The sequence below is a fragment of the Ipomoea triloba genome, chromosome 6 (assembly GCF_003576645.1).
Source record: "Ipomoea triloba cultivar NCNSP0323 chromosome 6, ASM357664v1".
Lineage (NCBI taxonomy): Eukaryota > Viridiplantae > Streptophyta > Magnoliopsida > Solanales > Convolvulaceae > Ipomoea > Ipomoea triloba.
Window position 1 is genome coordinate 14,900,745 of NC_044921.1, and position 23,792 is coordinate 14,924,536.

The following is a 23,792-nucleotide window of genomic DNA, read 5'->3' on the forward strand; positions in this document are numbered from 1 at the left end:
TTGCTCATTATTTTCACACTCAACATAATCTTTTATAAGTCAAAAACGTGCCACAAACTAAAAAGGGTTAACAATATTTTCCGTTATGTTTTATAAACTCTATTCTTTTAGAAATTCAAATTCACTCGAAAATTATTTTCGAAAATCTAGTAAGTCTATTCACCTCACCTCACCTCCCGATGACAAATTATACCATGGATCATGGTTTACCTTACATTGTAAACTCTTGTCCAAAAATAACTTTTAAATTTTGTATAGGTAGTTGACACATTATGTAGATGCAGTTGACAGATTATACAATTGATCAGGGTCTACCTTACATTTTACATTTATTTATTAATATTAATATTAATATTTATGTATTGAATCTCTAATTAATTTAATAACGTGTTAGCCCCCAAACAAATTTAGTTGAAGAACTAATTTAAAAAATTTATTGGCACAACAAAGTGAATTCAAATTAATCTCTCATAGTTGTGAGAATACTTAGCTTTGATATGTAAATATAAAAATAAAATAAACAAACAACTTTATCCATTTATTTTGGCAAGTAGTAATACATAAATCGTGCCTTTGTGCTGGTTTCAAGTTGCAAAAGATAATGTAATGAAGATTCAACTTGATGAAGTCTTTAAAATAGACGTTTAGTACATGGATAAAAAGCAACACTCTGATGTTAAATATAATGTATATAAATAATAAATGTACAGTCTCGTGCAAAGCAAAACATATAATAGTTAAAAATTCAGGCTCGCTCTTAGCTTTTCCAACTTCTCAAATACAGAAGAAAGTTTTTTGTTCAAACTGTTGTATTCCTGCTAAGATACTCATACATGATGCTCTTCCCATGGCTAGGGGTTATAGCCAACTGTTAATAATTGCAGCAGCAAAATTATTTCAACAACTTTATATGTTAGAAAATTGAAATAAATACATATACACAGCTCATGATTAGAGCAATATCAAGAGTGCAATTTTTTTGGGCATCTTGCAAATCAAATACAATTGAATTACAACAAAAGTTCATTCATAAACGAATTGCATGCGGTTTTATGATTGCATCTTCCCTAACGGGGCATTTGGTTGGAAGTAAGGAATTAGGTGAGAAAAGAATTGTGATTCCATGAGAAAAGAATAATGTGGGAATAAAGTGAGATTTTAAATTCCAGTGTTTGGTTTGCAGAAATAAAATTACTAGAATTTCAATTTCAATTTCAATGTTTGCTATACATGGGAATTGAAAAGGAATAAGTAGTATAAAGTCCAAAATGTCTATTGTTATTATTATAATAATAATAATAATAATAATAATAATTATTATTATTATTATTATTATTATTATTATTATAAACAATGCAAATTTTCAATCATTATTGCATAGAAATAAAGAATTCATTCGCTATTATAAATAAAGTTAATAAACACACAACTCACGTCGTTCACTGTTGTATAGATCGGCACACAAAATGAACATATACAACACACCCACCATCAACGCATAGAATGAAAATTTTGTTGTTCAAAATTTAGGCAAATACGCTATATACACATATCAAATTTAAATACTTGAGAATTTTGAGAAAACATACTTGATAAACGTTTGCCTAGAATGATTATTGCTCAGAAACGACGTTCTCTGTTGATAGTAGTCGAAAAATAATACACGTTATATTCTAGAAGGGAAGGTCAAACATCAATTTTAGGTTAAAAAAAGTGAGGGGTAATTTTTTTTTTTAGGGTTATATTTTTTTCTTCCTAAAATCCATGGAATTAAAATCCCAGGGGGGCCATGAGATTCTAATTCCATGAAAATGAGAGAATTCCCTCTAACCAAACGAAGGAATTTAATTGCCTTCAGTATTAAGTGGAATTAAGTAGGAATGGAATTGTAATTCTCACCAACCAAACGCCCTGTAATAGTGGATTAATGAAACAAAGCTCAAAAAGAATGTAGAAATATGAAATGAACACACATAGGAAAACATGGTCAGAATCTTTCACATTACCTTTCATTTCCTCATCTAACTTTAAGCACTTTGATCTGCAAACACATATAAAAGTTACAATTTAGAAACCAGATGATGAAGATTTTCACTTTAAATAGTTTCAAGAAACACATTACCAAGCATTGATGTCACATAACCACCTCGTAAAAACTGATTTTTGATTCCATTCAACTTTGCTACGATTTCTGTCATATTTAACCGCTTTTCAGGGGACTCCATAGCACAATTCAATGCCAGTTCCAATATAGAGGATACACACTACAATTTCACATTGAAGTCTCTATCATCTTCCCCTAGTAAGTTGGGATCTACAACTTGAAGTACATGATGAGGTAAAGAATCCCCTATCCAACTTCTCAAGCTCATATCTTCACCGAAAGCTTCATCCGTGGGCCTTTTTCTTGAAAATGTTTCCATCAACACAATTCCAAAGCTATAAATGTCGCATTCTGTTGATACTATTCCGGTCGATCCATACTCTGTGATTATGAAAACTACAATCATCATATTTGAAATAGAAAACATAGAACTATGTCTTTTGATCGATGATAATTTACAAATATTGAAATTGCATTGTATGAATAAATTGAATGAAAGATTATAATTATATTACTTTTACCTGGGGCCATATAACCCAATGTTGCTAACGTTTCTGTTTGCGTGAAGCTCTCTTCCTTAGTTAATAACTTTGTCACACTAAAATCACATACATGGGCAACCATTTCTTCATCTAATAACACATTAGCGGGCTTTAAATCACAATGAACCACAGGTGTTGTGTAGCCATGATGAAGATACTCTAAAGCATAAGCAACATCAATCATTATATTCATCCTTTGAACAATATCCAAGAAGTTACTTTGTGAATGCAACCATTGGTCAAGACTTCCATTAGGCATGTACTCAAGGATCAAAGCCTTAAAGTTGTCAACAAAGCAACCGGTAATCACCTTAGTAAGATTTCTATGACGCAAATTCTTTAGGACTTCACACTCAGCATCAAAACCCTTAAATCCAACATCCGATTGATTAAACAGCTTCACTGCTACAAGCGTCTTGTCATCCAGAATCCCTTTATAAACTGAGCCAATGCTCCCTGAACCTATGAGATTATTTTGGCTAAAGCCACAAGTAGCCCTTGAAAGTTCAGCATAAGAAATCCATGGGGTGTGGATATCCTTTGTACTTGGAATTGTACTTTTCTTTTGTTTCTTTCTAAGGATAAGTGCAATAATTACAAAAGTAATCATCAGTGTAGCTCCTAAAGATGCAAGTGCAACGAGAAGTACTTTATAAATCTTTGAATGATGAGTAGAATGACAAGGCGGAACATCAAAGCTTGGAATTCCACATAACCCTTCATTAGACATAAATGATGCACTTGTGAGATTTTTGAAACAACCACTTGATGGAATTTCACCGCTTAATTCATTGAATGACACATTGAAGTATTTGAGGTATGCAAGTCCTTGCAAAGACACTGGAATTGAACCAGAGAGTTTGTTCAACGATAAGTCCAAGTATTCCAACGAAACAATTTGACTTATTTTCTCTGGAATATTTCCTTCTAGTCTATTGTGCGCAAGAGAAAGAGTGTTCAAACCCTGCAATTGTGCAATAGTGATAGGGATATTCCCCGAGATCATATTGTTGGACAAGTCAAGAGAATAAAGTGCCTTTAAACCATTAACTTCAATGGGTAGAGATCCATCTAGAAAATTAGAACTCAAATCAAGCACCAATAAATCTTCGAGAGAACACCAACTTGAAGATATCCTAGAAGACAAACGATTTGAACCTAGAAAGATATGTCTAAGGGAAGTGATATTACCAAAACAAGTTGGTAAACTACCTGACACTTGATTATTGCTCAATCCCAATTCACCTAGAGATTGGAGTTCACAAAGGCTATGAGGAATGGGGCCACCTAATTTGTTTTTACCAAGATGCAACCTTTGAAGCTTTTGTGCCCTACCTAACATTGGTGGAATAAACCCATTCAACTCATTACCATGAAGATATAAGTCAATCAAGTTACTTAAGTTGCCAAGTTGACTTGGAATGATACCCTTTAATCCACAACCCATGAATGAGAGAAATATAAGAGATGATGAAAGGTTTCCCACTGATGCAGGAAGGACAGCATGTAGAGGGTTATCATCTAAGCGTATTTCAACTAAAGACTTGCAATTTACCAAGGAGTTGATGATACTTAGCTCTGGTGAGGCTGCACCGTTTGTGAACTTGTTATTGAATGCATGTACTCGTTCTAGGTTCCTTAGGTTACCAAGAGAAGTGGGTAATGAGCCATTGAATCTATTATTGCCAATGCATAAGACGGTAATTTTAGAACAATTTGAGATAGAATCAGGTATCGCTCCAGATAGGAAATTGCCCTCAAGATAGAGTCCTTGTAGATCCGCTAGATAACGCCCCATGCTTGTAGGAAGGTTGCCCACAAGGTTATTGCCTAGAAGTGAAATATATTTTAATGAAGAAATGTTGAAGATTCCCACCGGTATGGATCCACTTAAGTTAGCATATCCTAATTCTAAATACTCCAACTTATCAAGTTTTTCCAACTCTTGTGGTATTGCACCTGCCAAAAGTTAATTTTTATGTGAGTTCATTGAATACAAATAGGTGCATTTAGGAATTATGGAAGAACAGTTAAAAAAAAAAAAACTAAACAAATCATTTAGCAGCAAATTAAATCATTGAATATAATACAACTATAAAGTTGTTGGATCAAATTGATACCAACTCAAGTGTAGTTAAATATCCAATTTCCCTTGGAATAACTCTTGAGGGAAGCTCTCTATCTAATTATTCCACAAAATGTGTAATTAGATCATTGAACTTAAAAGAAAAACAATTGAATTGAATCTTTAAACTCATAGAAACAATCTCATGCGCGCAAATGACCAATTTTGACCTATAATAACCAATCAATGTCAAATTACCTTCATGTAAGACGTCACATTATATATTTAACATATTCATTATCCATATAGTACACCAATTTCTCATCTTCTTAAAAAAATTAAAATCGAACTAGTTTTGTGACAACAAGCTAGTTTCCATGGCAATCGTCCATACCTTCATGATGAAGAAGGAAACCTTCTTCATCCTCTAGATTGGATGAAGAAACATGCTTCTTTGTTTAAAGAAACTTGGTTGGTTTCTTTGTTGATTTAAATGGAGAAGTCGTCTGGCTTCTCTGTTCAATCGGGATAGAGAAATTAAACCATCAAATTCTTTGTTCAATCTAGACAATCTTTATCCAAATCTGGCCATGGCTTCTTTATCAAGATTTGGATGAGGAATTGGGTGGGCTTCTTCATCCAGATCGAACAGAGAATTCAGGACTGACAAATTCCTTTGAATTTTTAATAAGATTGACACCTTAGCCTTAAACATCATTTATGGAAACCATGTAAACAACATTTAAAAGGAAGATAACCTTTAAAAATGTATACTGCACTATGCTTACAAGTTTAATGGAATTGTGTTTTAATTAGTTTGATGGTTTAGTTGCTTTTTCTAAATAGTTGGAGGGCATATTTGAATCTTATCATTAAAAAAAACATGTACTTTTAGTGAGGACAAATTAAGAAGCATTTTTATTTATCAAGTATATCTAGTTTGTATAAATTAATTAAAGAATTATGAGAGAATATGTTATATATAATTAACATAAATAACTCAAGCTAGATGCACATAACTTATTCATGAATAATGATATAAAGCAGTTATAATGCGGTGACAGGATAACTGGACAGGTACTCGACCCGGAACTACCCAAAGAAGGCCAATGGTCACGTAATATAAACATTTACTCCAGCACTGATGTATTCAAGAGGAGATGAATATCATACTTAATGTACACTCGGCTCCGCATTACTATGGATTGTTACTCGAGCAGAAGAATGTTGGAGTCACTAGTATAAATAGGAGACATTTCATTAAAGGGAGGCACAGTGAATACTTTGTACTGAAATTTTTAGTAATTGAAGCTCGATTACTTTCTATAATTATTATGGTAAATATATATATTATCTTCAATGCTTATCATATGTTACATTGTAAAATATTGAAAAATAAGAATGGTTTGAATTATATTTTCTTTAAAATAAAGTAAGGATGCCAAAACGTATATCTTTAGAAAGAGTCAAGAAAAAGAGTTAGGACTAGTTAATTAAAGTGACTCAAAAAGGTGAGACTTCAGGCAAACGAACCGAAAGTTAAACCAGTCCGAAAAGTGGAAGAAGAACCCAAAGGTAACTTCAAGCTGAAAGGTCAATAAGAAGTGCTCAAGGCACCATATAAGGAAAGCCAAAAAGTTAGTTTTTGTGAAACAAACCAAATGGTCACTTTCTAGGTAATGCACCAAAAGGTAAGCTCAGAAGATTAATTTCAAAACCCCAAAAGTATTCAAGAAAATCAAAGACGGGGGCCGAAAGGTTATATCCTTCTGATGAAGGTTGGTTGTTGGTTAGTGTGTTATGGACTAAGTCCAAGTTCGAAATATTTCATAGGCTAGAATTTATTTCTTGGGTATGTAACAATGCGGAACGTCCCAAATTTAAGAAAAATTACCTACATAAAAATCCCATAAATTTTAAAAATATCTCTTATAATTTCAGTTATTTAAATGGTTATATCCCACTTAGTCTTGGAATAATGAAATCAAGGTGGAGATGGATGCCTAAATTGACTAACTTGGAAGGACCGGAGAAGGTATGATGAGTACCTAATTTTTTATTTTAGTACTCAATGAAGATATAGTACATTGACAGTGGATGCTCAAGGTATATGACTGGAGAGAAGTCAAATTTGGTCAACTTTCAAGAAGTCAATGGACCTTAGGTTATTTTTGGAGGAAATGAAACCCATGGTTAGATAAAAGGATTTGAAGAAGTGCACAAGAATCGGTTGATCATCAAGGAACTATCTTATGTGCATGGATTGAAGTTCAATCTCCTTAGTACTAGTCATTTTTCTGACAAGGGGTGCAAAGTTGAGTTCATAAAGAGTAAGTAATGCATCAAGAATGAAGTTACAAAGAAACTTGTACTCATGTCTAATAAGAGAAAGGATATGTATGTAGTTTATTAGGGCACCACAAGGCCATTAATATGTTTGATAGTGAAGAGGGCAATGCTAATAATTTGAGTTGGTAATGACATAATAAGCTGAGTCATCTCAACTTCAAGGCTATCAACAAATTGGTATGTAATAACTTGTAGATAAACTTCCAAATGTTATGTACAAGGACCATTTTGCGATGTTTTTTCAAAAGGGAAACAAATCAAATCTTCAATCAAGTTAAAGCCCGTTGAATCATCCATGAGGCCATTAAATTTGTTACATATGGATATCTTTGGGCTCGTTGATCTGGCCAATTTAAGTGGAAGGAAGTATACTTTAGTGGTAGTAGATGACTACACTAAATATACATGGACAATCTTTATGAGGATGAAGAATGAAATAGAGAAAAGACTGCCCGAGCTCATGAAGTTAATTCAAAATGAGCAAAGTATGAGCATAGTCAAAATTTATTCGGATCGAGGTTGAGAATTTGTTATCAAGGATTTTTGTAATGATCAAGAGATTCTTCATAAACTTTCAACTATGAGAACACCAAAGCAAAATGGTGTGGTCAAAAGGAGGAATTGAACTCTTAAAGGAAGCCGCAAAGTCAATGATAGCTCAAGTTGATTTGCATAAGTGATTTTGGACTAAAGTTGTAAACACATCATCTTTCAACCAAAGTATGGACTATGCTTCATAAGACTCATAAAAAAAGGATTTATGAGTTGTGGAAGGTAAAGAAGCCAAATGTTAACCACTTACATACTTTTGGCACCAAATGTTAACCACTTCCATATTTTTGGCACCAAATGTTTCATGTATAACAAGGATAAGGCGCATCCCAAAGCTTTTGATGAATGAGCTAATGATTGAATATTCTTGGGTATTCATCAATTTGCAAAGCTTTATAGATCCTCAACTAAAGAAGTATGATGGTTGAGGAGTCTATCCATATGTTCTTTGATGAGGTCCACTTTAGCAAGGATGTTGAAGGCTTAGCAGATAAGGATGACAAGCTAGAAATCAATGAAGAAATTTATCATGAAGTCGATAAGTTAGATCAAGAAGTTAACACTGAAAGGTTAAATGAGGGAACCTTCTAGTTACATGATCAGTCAACCCTACAAGATGAACATGAAGATGAAGCTGCAGCAAAGTCGAACGTTATTGATATGATGAATGAGGATGTTGCACTAATAACTCTTAAGAGTTAATTCCAGCAATGGTCCTCTGACTATGTTGATTTTCCAAAACTAGTCCTTGACTTTTAATTTGGACAATTTAGGTCACTTGACTTTCAAATTCTTTCCAATGTTGGTCCTTTCGTTAAATTTTTTGGTTAAATTAAGGTCAAATAAAGGGGTAAAATTGTCCGTTCACCTATTTAATGTATTATTACTCGTATTTTTCATGTCCTATACGCTGTATATATGAATATAATCTCAGTCGAAGTCTCAATTGAAACCATATAATCTCAGTCGAAGTCTCTTCGACTAAGATTATATTCATATATATAGTGTATATGACAGGAGAAATACGAGTAATAATAGATTAAACAGGTGAACGGGCAATTTTACCCCTTCATTTGACCTCAACTTAACCAAAATTTGACGAAAGGACCAACATTGGAAAAAATTTGAAAGTCAAGGGATTTAAATTGTTCAAATTAAAAGTCGGGGACTAATTTTGGAAAATCAACATAGTCGGAGGACCATTCCTGGAATTAACTCTAACTCTTAATTAGATTTGAGATGGTTAAAAGATCACCCACTGAAGGAAGTTATTAGAGATGTTCATACAGGAATACAAACAAGAACTTCTATGAGCGAGAATATGATGGCATGTTTCCTTTCCCAAATTGAGCCTACGATTGTTGAAGAAGCTTTAGATGATCCAAATTAGTTTCAAGCATGGCAAGAAGAATTCCGTCAATTTGAAAGAAATGATATATGAGAGTTAGTTCCTAGACCTTCATACCAAAATGTTATTGGGATGAAATGGGTGTTTAGGAATAAAATGAAAGAATGAGTCAATGTTAGGAATAAGGCTCGTCTTGTGGCTATGGGTTATTGCCAAGAAGATGGTGCTGATTTTGATGAAACCTTTGCTCTAGTTGCTAGGTTGGAAGCTATAAGGATATTTCATGCATGTTCCACCTTCATTGACTTTAAAGTGTTTCAAATGGATGTCAAGAGCGCATTTTTGAATGGTTTGTTTGAAGAAGTATATGTGGAGGAACCACCTAGTTTTGAGGTTCAAAAGGGTGAGGATAAAGTATACAAGTTGGAAAAAAAAAGCTTTGTAAGGATTAAAACAAGCTTCATGAGCTAGGTATATGATATGCTTTCAAATTTCTTAATTCGTTGTGGATTCACAAAAGTTTTTGTGTACAAGAAATTCTTTATATTACGATTAAGGATGGTGAGCATATTCTTCTTGTGAAAATCTACATCGATGATATCATATTTGGAAGCACAATCTAGAGTTATATTAGAAATTTTCAAAGTTAATGATGATCAAACTCGAGATAAGCATGGTGAGAGAGCTCAATTACTCTCTTGTTTACAAGTAAAGTAAAACAAAGAAGGATTTTTCATAAACCAAGCTAAGTATACTAAAGATTTGATCAAGAAGTTTGGAGTAGATAGTAAATCTTTAGTTAAGATACCCATTAACACCTCATTAAGGATGGATTTGGATAATGAGAAAAAGGATCTTGATCAATCAAAATAAAGAGGTATCATTGGTCCACTACCCTATGTTACAGCAAGTAGGCCATATATTTCATATTCAGTGTATGTTTGTGCGAGATTTCAAGCAAAGCCTAAGAAAAGTCATCTTGCGGTAGCCAAGAAGATTTTGAGATACTTGAAGGGTACAGAAAGTGTAGGTTGTGGTATATGAAGGGTGGAAGTTTCAAGCTAATTGGTTGTTCATATGCGAACTTCGCGGGTTACATGATTAACAGGAATAGTACGTTAGGTACTTGTTAACTCTTAGGTGGTAGTTTTATTTCTTGGTTTAGTAAGAAACAAAATTTCAGTTGCTACAAGTATTGTTGAGGTTAAATATGTCGTTGTCGAGACCTATTGCGCACAAGTTCTATGAATGAAGTAGTAACTAAAGGATTATGGCATTGAAGCTAAGCAGATAAGCATAAAGTTTGACAACATTAGTGCAATAGTCTTCACTCACAATTGGGTGTTACATTCAAGGAAAAAACATATAGACATCAAATATCACTTCACTAGTGATCATGTGGAGAAGAAATTAAAGATATTAAATTGGAATATGTCAATACGGATTATCAGCTAACAGCTATTCTTACCAAGCTAGTTAGTGAAACCAAATTTGTGGCATGGGTTTTGTATGATTGAGTTAAGTTAAACTACCGGAAGGTTACAACGAAAAGTAAAGAGCAATTGGGAAGTAGATCAAGTACGAGAAGTGAATAATATATTTCAAGTGGTTTGGGCATACAGAGATAGTTTATATAACCGAAAGGTAACAATGGTCTAAAAAGTCAATACTGAGCAACGATGAAGTTGAATGGTAAAATTATTATAGATGAGACTGAAAAGTGATTGAAAGTCGAAATGTGAAATCCAAAAAGTTTTTATGTATTAAACTCGGGGGAATCTTTCAAGGTAGAAGGTGATTAGGTCGAAAGATAAACTGACATGTTGTTCAGTTGAGAGGTATGTTTTATCTTTTTGAATTGAGCGAAATAGTTACTTTCTACAATTTCTAACCCAATCCTATGAACTAATGTGCATTTAATGTTGATTATATTCTCTCTTATTAAATGTCTTGCCTATTTTATCATTTATTACCAATTATGGTAATATTTCGTACCTGGCTTATATCAGTTGTTATACCGTGGACAATAGGTCATGGCTGATACTACAGTTCTGTTGAACTGATACTGTAGTTGTGTTGAACGGATACTGCAGTTGTGTTGAAAGGAAACTGCAGTTGCGCGGAACAGAGGCCATTTCATCCGTTTGTAAATGCAGTTGTGTTGAACGGATACTACAGTTGTGTTGAATGGATGAACGACCTCTGTTCCGCGTAACTGCAGTTTCCTTTCGACACAACTGTAGTATCTGTTCAACACAACTGCAGTATCAGTCATGATCACGGTCCACAATGCATTGTGGACCATGGTCCACCATATAATTTGCGGGTTTATATTACCTAAGGGCATTTAACAGTTGTTATACTGTGGACCATTGGTCATGATTGATACTGCAGTTGTGTTGAATTGATACTGCAGTTGTGCTTAAAGGATACTGCAGTTGTGTTGAAAGGGAACTACAGTTGCGCGGAACAGAAGCCGTCATCCATCTGGAACTGTAGTTGTTTTGAACGGATACTGCAGTTGTGTTGAACAGATACTGCACTTGTGTTGAACGGATGAATGACCCCTGTTCTGTGCAACTGCAGTTTCCTTTCAACACAACTGCAATATATGTTCAACACAACTGCAGTATCTGTTCAACACAACTGCAGTATCAGCTACAGCATATAATTTGCTGGCATTTAAGGCTTTTTGTTGGGTAATGTTTGACATACTTTGAACCCCGGACCATTTTCAAACAAAAACCATTCCACTCATGACTCACCCAAATCAAATCACTTTTGCGAAATTCTCTCCAAGTATTTGATATATTACCAAATATGCTCTCAATTTATATATATATATATATATATATATATATATATATATATATATATATATATAAACTCTCAAGTGAAAACTCTCTATGTTTGAAGTGTTTGAGAATGTGACTTTGTGAAGAAACCCCTTTCGTCGGGTTGTTGGAAAGATAACGAACACTACAACAAAAATTGGCATGTACAACAACAAGAATGATAACAGTTTTAGTTAAAAGCCTTGTCTTTTATGTAAAAGACGATTGTAATTTTTAGAAAAATCGTTATCTTTGAGCTTACATTTTTCTCAAAGACAATGATTTTGATCCATTCATTGTTTTTAGTGTGTTGTCTTTAAGCGAAATTTGATATTTTGTAAACAAACAACACTTTAATGACGAGTTTAAAATTGTTGCCTTTTAGCTCACATTTTTTAAAGTTTCATATCTTTTATTAAATAGACTTATAGCTTATGTTTCATTTATTATAAGTTATAAGTTCTTAAATATGTTATTTCAAATAAAATTAGAGTGTGCGAGGAAAAGAAATCGCTGATGAATTAAAAAATAAAAAAATATTGTCAAATACTTTGTAATTTGATGACATCACTGTTACCTTTCTAAACGGAAGTCACAGAGGACAAGGATGTTGACATATCAATATATCATATTGATCAGATAGTTAGATACGGATATGCTAGATGATAATCACAAAAGAAAAAACAAATATTGCTCCCTATTTATTATCTAGCAACAAAACATTGAATAATTTAATTACCTTGGATGTTATTGTTTCCAATATACAAGACCTGGAGTGCGGTTAAATTCCCAATATCCTTTGGTATAATTCCTGAGAGATGGAAAAGCAAAACTTTGTTGGGAGGAAAACTCATGAAGCATTACTGTTTATTTATTACGTAGTATATAATTTATTTATTTATTATAATAAAAATAGACACCAAATTACCAGAAAGTTTGTTGTCCCCTAAAGAAAGATAGTATAAAAATGACGAAGCGCACATCTCCTTTGGAATAACACCTGCAAATTAAATGTAACTTCTTATTAATCAAGAGTATAATAGATAGGCTTATTATCAAAACAAACTCATACATTTACAGCGTGTTTGGTTCGTGGAATAGGTCGAGAATGGAATACCATTCTCGGGAATAGACCTATTCCACTATTTGATTCGTCATTCTATTCCTAGGAATAGTATTCCCGAGAATGAGCTATTCCCTTTGTAGGGGAATAACCCTTCCTAGGGGACCCCCTAGTATTAGCTATTCCCAAGTACTTGGGAATAGCTTTTATACTATAATACCGGAAATGCCCTTTTGTATTATATTATAATTCTTAATAATAATAATAATAATAATTTCTCAACCTATATATATATATATATATATATATATATATATATATATATATATATATATATATATATATTTGTCTGTGTGCGTGTTAACAAGAGAGAACTGTCAGTGAAAATATATAATTGTATCTACTTAAGCTATTTATATAGAAAATGAAGGATGTTAACCACATATTCAAACTCAAAAAATTTAGGCTAGGAGTCAATCTCTCAACCTCCATGTATCTCTCTAACAAATATATTATTATTATTATTGTTGTTGTTGTTGTTGTTGTTGTTATAGAAATACATATTTATATTAAAGAATTATTAATTAAAGGCAACTTAGATATAAACAAACATATGCATGCAAAATAATAATAATAATAATAATAATAACAACAACAACAATAATAATAATAATAATAATAATAATAATAATATTATTATTATTATTATTATTATTATTGTTATTGTTATTGTTATTGTTATTATTATTATTATTATTATTATTTTGTATAAGGGTATTTATGTCTTTAAAACCTATTTCATGTCTATTACTTTAACCAACAAAACATTGGAATACAGTTCCTAAAGTCTCTTCATCGAACCAAACAACAGAATACAATTCCTGTCCTATTCCATTCCTTATGGAATAGTATTCCTATTCCCTCCAAATTCATTCTGTGAACCAAACGTGCTGTTAGAGTATGTTAATTAGGTTAATGGGATTAGACACGAATAAAATAAAAGTCATATACATTGTTTGATTGACAACTTTTAAAAACATAGATATATGATTTGATTTTTCCTATAATTACAAAATTTTATCACTACTTAATTTAAATTAGGTATCATTCCATTAATTCAGTCTTATCCCTTCTCATTTCGTTGTCTCCTCACTTCTTCGACTTCCTCACTTCATTGCTTATTCACTTCATCATCTCTCTTAAAATCAATTGCCTTGATTTTTTGTTTTTGTATTTTTAAAACCTTTATTATGATTATAGGGTCATACATAACCAAACATCAATATCGTTAATAATTCCAATTCCACCATATTACCAAACATGCAAAATACTTTCACCAAAATCCATTTCAATTACCAAATATTTGATTTCCATTCCGATTTTGATTCCTATGTTCGAACCAAACACACCTGTAATATATTCGGGGCAAGGCCACCCTTGGCCATGTGTGACGGAAAATTATACCATGAACCAAGTTCACAATACCATCTTTTTAATTGCAGTGTAGATCTTGATCCAAAAACAATTTTCAAATTATATACGTACCTATAATTAACATATTATTTACCTTCCAGTTAATAGATTATATATATACTTGTAAATGAATTGAAGGTACATAATATGTTAATTGTAATAAGTACATAATTTATTAATTGAAGACAATGTTAACTGCAGATACATAATACATTAATTATAATATGTACATAATATTTTAACTAAAAATATATAATATTTTAACTGCAAGTATATAATCTGAATGTCATTTTGGGTTAAGGTCCACCCCAATCAACAATGTAAGATGGACCATGATCCATGGTATAATAATTGATGCGCGGCCAGGGCGACCACATAGGCCCGAATGTTTAGAGGCCAAAAACTTTTTAAAAAAGAATTTATAAATAATTTATTATTTTTATACTCTATAATTATATTTTTAAAATCTACAGATTATTTTAATTGCAATTGAAAATAAAATTTTAGAAAAAACTTACATCGAAATTTTGTTTTTATCTTTAAGAGGTCTTATGAGATTATATTGTTTACATTATCCACAAAAGGTGAAATTCCCTCACACCTAAGACCACACCCCATCCCGGTAAGATAATGACGTGGTAAATCATGGTAATTAAGACTTTATTTCTTACATTTATAAATATATATCTCTATGTATCATTATATCATAATTATAAAAAAAAAAAAAAAATCTCTCTCCCCACGTACGACCCGGCTTATGTTATCGCTCTATTGTCTTTCTCATTTTAGTCAATTAAACTATTAGACAAAGATCCTATTTTTACGAATCATTTTATTTTACCACTTTTGGCAGCACTATATATTATTTATTATCTAGCATCATAGTATTGAACCTACCTTCTATGTTGTTCTTTCCAATAATAAGGATCATGAGTGTGGTTAAGTTTCCAACTTCCTTTGGTATAGCTCCTGAAAGAAGGAAAAATAATGCAGTTTAGTGCGGACAAATAACAAATTAGCTAGAAAGTTTATTATTTATTTAGATAATATTTGACTTATAGAGCCACATACCGGAGAGTTCATTATTAGATAAATAAAGATAACGCAAGGATGGTAAAGCGCATATCTCTTTTGGAATAGCACCTGAAAATGTTTTTGATATTAATAAAAATGTATATATTAACACACAAAAAAAAAAAAAAAAAAAAAAAACTTGTGTGATATTGCTAGCTTCTTGTGCTGGGGGACAGATATCAAATATGCGTGTAATTACTCTTCTATGAGTTAATAAGTATTAAATTTTTTCTAAATATTAAAGTATATCAAAACATTAAGGGTGTGTTTGGTTGGTGGGTTTCGGCATAAAGAATAAGTATAAAAGTGATTGCTAGTGTTTGGTTGATAGGTTTTGAGAATGTTACTATGAGTTTGGAATATCTCATTAATGAAAAAACTCATACCCTTATTAAATAAGAGTTTCATTTCTCTTCCTCATTTCTTCCCCAACTATTAATAGTCATTTCCATTCCACTCAACTACCAAACATGCTAAATACTTTCACCAAAATTCATTACATACCCTAACCAAATATTTGATACCCATTCCGATTCCGATTCCCGTGAACCAAACGAACCCTAAATTTACCTTTAAAGTTGTTGTTTTGCATATACAAGGCCTGAAGTGCGGTTAAATTCCCAATTTCCATTGGTATAATTCCTGAGAGATGGAAAACCAAAACTTTGTTGGGAGGAAAACTTATGAAGCATTATTGTTGTATTACATACATATATGTAACTTTATTTATTTATTTATTAAAAGCGATACCAGAGAGTTTGTTGTCCTCTAAATAAAGATAGTATAAGAATGACAAAGCACACATCTCCTTTGGAACAACCCCTGCAAATGTAACTTCTTATTAATGACGGGCATAATAGATAGACTTATTACCCAAATATTCAATATAGCCACAATGTTTATTTCTTCTCAAAAGGTTGAATCCCCAACCTCACAGGTGAGAATGTAATGTAAATCATGGTAACTCTGCGCATAAGGAGCCCCACACTACCGTTGGTGAGACTCGATCCCTAGTCTTTCTTCCCAAACTTAACTCATGCGACTTCACTCATGTGATCAACTGAACTGCCCTTACGGGCTAGCCAAATATTTATTGTCGTGACAAAAAAGGTAGGCCGCTCCCCGCAGTTTTTGGAGAGGTAAATCATAACCAATAGAGGCTAGACTTTTGCTCATTGCGGACAAGGAGCCCCCCTCATTTTGAGAGGTTGCTCCCACAATGCTACTGGTGAGACTCGATCTTTGATCTCCTGTAACAAATTTCACCTTTGTGATCCGTTGAGCTACATATACAGGCAGGAGTGTTTATTTTACCATATTTGGCAGCACTATTATTTATTATCTACCATCACCCGTTGAGCTACCTATGCAGGTAGGAGTGTTTATTTTACCATATTTGGCAGCACTATTATTTATTATCTACCATCATAGCATTGAACATACCTTCTATGTTGTTGTTATTAATATATAGGGACTCGAGTGTGGTTAAGTTCCCAATTTCCTTTGGTATTGCTCCTGGAAGAAGGAAAAATAACACATTGTAGTGAGGGTAAAAAACAAATTAGCTAAAAAGTTTAATATTTGTTTAGGTAGTATTGGAGATATACGACATACCAGAGAGGTTATTATTATACAAATAAAGATAACGCAAGGATGATAAAGCGCATATCTCTTTCGGAATAGCACCTGAAAATAATTTCTATATTAATAAGCATGTATATATATATTAACATAAAAAAAAACTTGTGTGCAGGGACTATCTCACGAGCTGGATGATAGATATCAAATACGGAGCAATGTTGCAAAAATCTCGCCTAGGCACCGATTAATCCCCGCCTAGGCGCTAGGCGCTGGGCGCTGGTCGACTGCCTAGCGTATCACATTAAATGGTTGTCTAGGCGGCTGGCCGGCTAGGCGACCGCCTAGGCCGCCTAAGCTCCGCCTAGGCCGCCTAAGCTCCGCCTAGGCCGCCAAAGCACCGCCTAGGCGGCTTAGGCGCTGACCGCCTAGGCGTCGACTAGACCGACTAGGCCTTCTAGTCGGTCGATTAACTATTGTTCTTTTTTTTTAATGGGTTATTTAACTCAAAACAACATCGTTTTGAGCGAAATAATCTTAAATTGTACAAACTTTAGATATTTTTTAGGTTAATATTTAATATTTTAGTATTAACTATTGAAGTATTATATAATTTATAATTATTAGTCTTTAAAAAATTAAAAATACTTAAACAAATTTTTAAAAAATAAAAAATAAAATAAAAAAATACACGGACGCCTAGGCGTCGATTAATCCCCGGCTAGGCGTCTTAGGGGCTAGGCGCTCCCCGAGCGCCTAGCGATTTCTTCAACCATGATACGGAGTATATAATACTTTTCTATGAGTTAACAAGTATTAAATTTTTAATAACAATTAGAGGGTGTTTAAATAGAATTAAAATCAAAATTGAAATCAAATACTTTGTATTTATAATGGGTTTAAGTAGAAAAATATATTTGTTTGGTAGCAAATAATAATTGGAGTCAAAATAAATAAATAAATAAAAATACATATATACACATACATATATGAGTATATATTAAAGTTCAATATTAACTAACAAAAACAATGACCATTTTATTTTTTTATTCTTTTTTTTTCCTTCCTATTTTTTATTCCATTGTTCAAAAGTTATAAGGAGGAAAATGAGAATGGATTTTATAATTACGTACTAAAGTATTTAATTCTCATAGTAGGATAAGAAAATTAGATAAACAAATATAATAATAGGTATCGAAACCAATAATATGGATACAAAAGTCCTAATTGCCAAGTATCACCTTTGTATTCATTGAAAGTATTAGTAAAAAATGTAATACTTTTTAATAAAAATATAATACATATTAAGTTAATAAATATACTGCATTTTTCTAAAAAAAAAAAAACAAAGTATTACTCCTTTAATTTCATGTTACTAGTTTTCACATATGACTAATTGATATATTTAAACACCCTCTAATCAGGGACGGAACCAGGAATTATTTTCAGTGGGGGCGAAAGATAGTTCAAAAAATGAAACACTTGAATATAGTAATAAATATTGTTGGATATATGCGAAAAATGCAACACATCAAACTTTATAAAAATATTCATAACAATATATAATATATAATTAATTTGATAAAATAATTCAAATAGAAAATACATTATAAAGTACACATCTGATTATTAATTTTAATATAGTCATAAATATTACTCGTATTACAATTATTAATTTTAATATAGTCATAAATATTACTCGTATTACATATAGGCGTTTTAATATAGTCATAAATATTACTCGTATTACATATAGGCGAAAAAATATAGTCATAAATATTACTCGTATTACATATAGGCGAAAAATAAAACACATCAAAATTACTCGTATTACATATAGGCGAAAAATAAAACACATCAAAACCTTATAAAAATATTCATAACAATATATGAAACATGTTCTCAAAAAAAAAAAAACAATATATGAAACATAATTAATTTGGTAAAATATTTCAAATAAAAAACACAATATAGATTACGCATCTCATTTTTAATTTTTAATATAGTCATAAATATTATTAGATATAGGCGAAAAATAAAACACATCAAAACATTATAAAAAATATTCATAACAATATATGAAACATAATTAATTTGATAAAATATATTCATAACAATATATGAAACATAATTAATTTGATAAAATAATTCAAATAGAAAAAATATTATAAATTATACATCTTATTATTTATTTTTAAAAAAGTTATATATATATATATATATATATATATATATATATTATTAGATATATGCGAAAAATAAAACACATCAAAACATTATAAAATTATTCATAACAATATATGAAACATAATTAATTTGATAAAATATATTCATAACAATATATGAAACATAATTAATTTGATAAAATAATTCAAATAGAAAAAATATTATAAATTATACATCTTATTATTTATTTTTAAAAAAGTTATATATATATATATATATATATATATATATATATTATTAGATATATGCGAAAAATAAAACACATCAAAACATTATAAAATTATTCATAACAATATATGAAACATAATTAATTTGATAAAATAATTCAAATAGAAAAAATATTATAAATTATACATCTTATTATTTATTTTTAAAAAAGTTATATATATATATATATATATATATATATATATATATAAAATTAAAAAAAAAAAGCCTTGAAAAAGAAGTAAGGAAAAAGTTATACTATTACTCCATATATGTTATATTAACAAAGATATAGAAAAACGATTAGGGGATTCGAACCCTCTCCATTTTTGAAACATAAATGCATGCTTACCATCTGAGCATATTAATCAATTAGTAATTTTTATTTGTTTCTATATACTTATATATAAAACATGTACTATATATACATATATACATACAAGGACTATATATGGGGTGGGGGTGGGGTGAGTGGGGGCAGCTGCCCCCATTGCCCCCAGGGCAGCTCCGTCTCTGCCTCTAATTGTTAGTGAAAGCCTTTTATTATGAGGATTTTATTAAGTTGCACATGATGGTAATTGATAATAGTGAAGTATTTTAACAATTACTTTTGTGTGTATATATAAGTTGATTCATATGCGGCTACTGTTTCTTGTGTGGGCGTGAGACTTTGCATCACTATGTATACACAAAATGCACCATCAAGGACACAAAAATACACCAGGGTGTGGTGCATTTTCAACACCACTAAGTTTATAAAATGCACCTCATTCTGGTGTACTTCTGAACACGTGTAGTGGTGGTGCATTTGTGCATACATAGTGGTGCGAAGACGTATGACTGCACGAGAAGTAGTAGTCGCATCAACCAACTTCTCTGTGTGTGTGGGGGGGGGGGGGGGGGTATATACTTCTATATACCATATTTGGCACTATTATCTACCATCATAGCATTGAGCATACCTTCTATGCTATTGTTACTAATATATAGGGACTCGAGTGTGGTTAAGTTCCCAATTTCCTTTGGTATGGCTCCTGGAAGAAGGAAAAATAATACATCTTAGTGAAGGTAAATAACAAATTAGCTAAAAAGCTTATTATTTATTTAGGTAATATTTGACATATACAAAAACATACCAGAGAGTTCATTATTATATAAATAAAGATAACGCAAGGATGATAGAGCGCATATCTCTTTTGGAATAGCACCTGAAAATGATTTCTATATTAATCAATATATAAGTATTAACATAAAATTTGTGTAATATTGTCTCATGAGTTAAAAGACGAATATCAAATATGTAAGACTTTTCTATAAGTTAACAAGTAATAAATTCTCACTGTAAATTTAAAAATTCTTTATTCATTGAAAAATATTAGCAAAAAATGTAATAGTTTTTAATGAAAATATAATACCTATTAAACATATAAATATATTGCAATTAAAAAAAAAAAAACATATTACGATCCAATGTGATACTGCCTCACATATGACTAACTGATATATTAATATTAACAGATGGAAGAAAAGCGTATTGATGGAGTAACTAGAACAAAGCTTTTCCCTGGCAAATAAGTAATTTTATTATGAGGATTTCATCAAGTTTCCCATGGTGGTAATTGATACTAGTGAAATATACGTTTTTTTTTTTTTTTTTTTTTTTTTTTTGCGTGGACAAGAATCCTATATATTAATTTTTGGATATATCTTGACAAATTATTGTGTGAACCGTAACAAAAAGTACATTTTAATATACTAAAAGTACATTATTAGTTTACTAAATGTACATTATACAAAATAATGTACTTTCAGTATTCAAATAATTTATTTTCTATTAATACAATGTACATTTTTAATATACTAAAAATACATTATTTGTGCACTGCATGTATATTATTTGATAATATGGTCTACACAATAATGATTGATATATTTTAAGGTAGGCCGTATTGTTGAAGAAAATAATGGGAAAACAACATACAAAGTATAATTATATAGCCGGAAACATTGGAATTAGAGGGAGAAATTGCTAAAGCATAAAATTGAAATTAGATGGTAGTTATGGATCGGATGTGCTAAAATAATTGAGAACAAATGGTGCAAATGAAAAATGAATTCCTAGTGATTTAGTTTTTTTTTTAATATGAAAATGATATGGTGGTATATATATATATATATATATATATATATATATATATATATATATATATATATGAAGATTTCATAGAAGGGAATTTAAATAAAAAATTACAAAATGAGTGACATATTCTATAATAATTTGAAAATTCAAAATAAATTATTAGTGATAACAAAAAAGAACAGCAAAGGAAAATGTTAATCTACTCCACAATTATACTCGATCTCACCAGATAATTTTATTTTTATTGAATGAAGAAAAAATAATGAACAAAAATTATGGTTCATCTCTTTTAACTCCGTATTAGGCAATCAAAATATGACAGATAGTATGGAATAAAAAAAATAGAGTAGGAAATAAGAGTTCATATAGTATTACTCAAAAAAAGAAAAAACAAACCTATTAAAACTTATAACATCAAGAAGTGACAAATTTATTAATTAGGTAAAAGTACTTAACATTTTCCTTATTCGTAATAGAAAATCTTGTATATGCATCACTTCTTGTGTTTAAAAGTATTATGCCTAAGTGAACGGTACCTATATATACTATTAGAATGAGACACTAATAAATACCATAAAGATGTTCACATTACATATAAAGTAACCCTTACACATACCTGTTAATCGGTTTTGTCCAAGCTCTAACCACTCAAGCTTTGTTAAGTTTTCAAATTTTGGAATATTCCCACTAAAATCGTTGTAAGCAAGAGATATTGTTTGAAGCAATGAGCATTTAGATAAGCTTGATGGAATATCACCACTAAAATCGTTGTAAGCCAGAGATATTGTTTGAAGCAATGAGCATTTAGATAAACTTGATGGAATTTCACCACTAAATTTGTTCCTGGGCATATTAAATTGTAGAAGTCTAGGAAGATAATTTCCCAAATCAACAGGAAGATCACCAGATAAGTTATTTGCCGTAAGGGATAAAACTTCCAACATAGACAAGTTTAAAATACTCGAAGAAAAAGACCCATCAAGATTATTATAGCTCAAATTTAACAACTTTAGTTGGGGAAGATTTCCAATTTCTCTAGGAATACTTCCTTGAAGAGAATTGACTCCTAAATGCAAGACTTCAAGTTTTGAAAGATTAAAAAGGGAGGTGGGAAGGAAACCACTAAAGTTATTATTCCCCAAATACAAATATTTGAGATTAGATAAGAGACCAAGCCAAGATGGAATCTTCCCACTAAAGTTATTGAAGCTACAACAGAGAGATTTGAGGCGTCGCAATTGATAAAGTTCTTGTGGGAAAGAATTCTGGAAATTGTTCTGGCTCAAGTTGAGTGAAACAAGAAAAGAAAGATTTCCCAAGTCTGGAGTTAACTCTCCAACAAGACCCATGTTGGAAAGATCCAAAGTGGTTACTCTATTGTGGCGAGAGCCACAAGTGACTCCAATCCAGTGGCAAGGAGATATGCTATTAATGGACCAATTGTTTGCTAAGATGCTATAAGGATCGAAAGAAATTTTAGATTTCAGAGAAAGAAGGGCATGCTTGTCAGTTGCGATATTCGTATTGGCATTAATGGTCAAGCAAACCATTAGGCAGTGCATGAAGAAGATGGATAAGGGGAAATAATGGCTAGGGATCTCCATGGAATAGCACAAGCTAATATGTGAGCAAGTCTTTGGCTTTGATAAAAATGATTTTTTAATTGGGTGGTTTTTATAGCCAAATTGGTGTCACAAAATTTCTCCAAATCGTTGTTGCATTCGAGCGATGACTGATGAGACATCACTACATCAGTCAAGACTTGTCAATTTTTATCCTTTGGACCCTGAGAAAGAAAACAAAACCGAAGACTATAAGCTCCAATAGTTTTTAGTCTTTTACCCAATCTTGAGGGAGAAAAATAGTGTGGGAGAATTTCAAAAAAATAGTGTGGGAGACTGGAAGTGTTGAGGGAGAAAAATAGTATTGGACCATTTTACCGAAGACTATGGTGATTTTTGTTGATATCGTCCTAAATGACTTTTGTGACCCAATATAGTTTTAGACTTGTAAGTTTTTGCTCAATGTAATTCTCCGTTTGTTATTCCGTCCAATTGGTGTTAAATAGAGGGACAATCTGGTAATTTCAATATTTGCCTCTCATTTTCACCCTCTTCAATTTGTCACTCTTAATTTTTCATTCTTTTCAATTTTCATATCTTTCTCATTCTTAATGCCGGCCATAATTCTCTATAGCTTCTTTAAACTATTCTCTGCTAGCAAATGCTAATCCTTTT

The 23,792-nt window shown here is 31.3% G+C and overlaps 1 protein-coding gene across 1 annotated transcript; it reads right to left on the reverse strand.

Moving 5' to 3' along the window:
- Positions 1-599: 599 nt before the first annotated feature.
- LOC116022080 (probable LRR receptor-like serine/threonine-protein kinase At3g47570) lies at positions 600-23,167 on the reverse strand. The gene is made up of 16 exons (XM_031262636.1): positions 22,172-23,167; positions 20,552-20,623; positions 20,378-20,449; positions 17,019-17,090; positions 16,848-16,919; positions 16,155-16,226; positions 15,975-16,046; positions 15,402-15,473; positions 15,228-15,299; positions 12,723-12,794; positions 12,534-12,605; positions 2,626-4,605; positions 2,123-2,485; positions 2,007-2,041; positions 1,590-1,636; positions 600-868 (listed from the first exon to the last, which is right to left on the reverse strand). The coding sequence occupies exons 1-13, from the start codon at positions 23,157-23,159 to the stop codon at positions 2,265-2,267; spliced, it is 3,909 nt and encodes a 1,302-aa protein (XP_031118496.1). The 5' UTR covers positions 23,160-23,167; the 3' UTR covers positions 600-868; positions 1,590-1,636; positions 2,007-2,041; positions 2,123-2,264.
- Between the last annotated feature and the right edge of the window lie 625 nt (positions 23,168-23,792).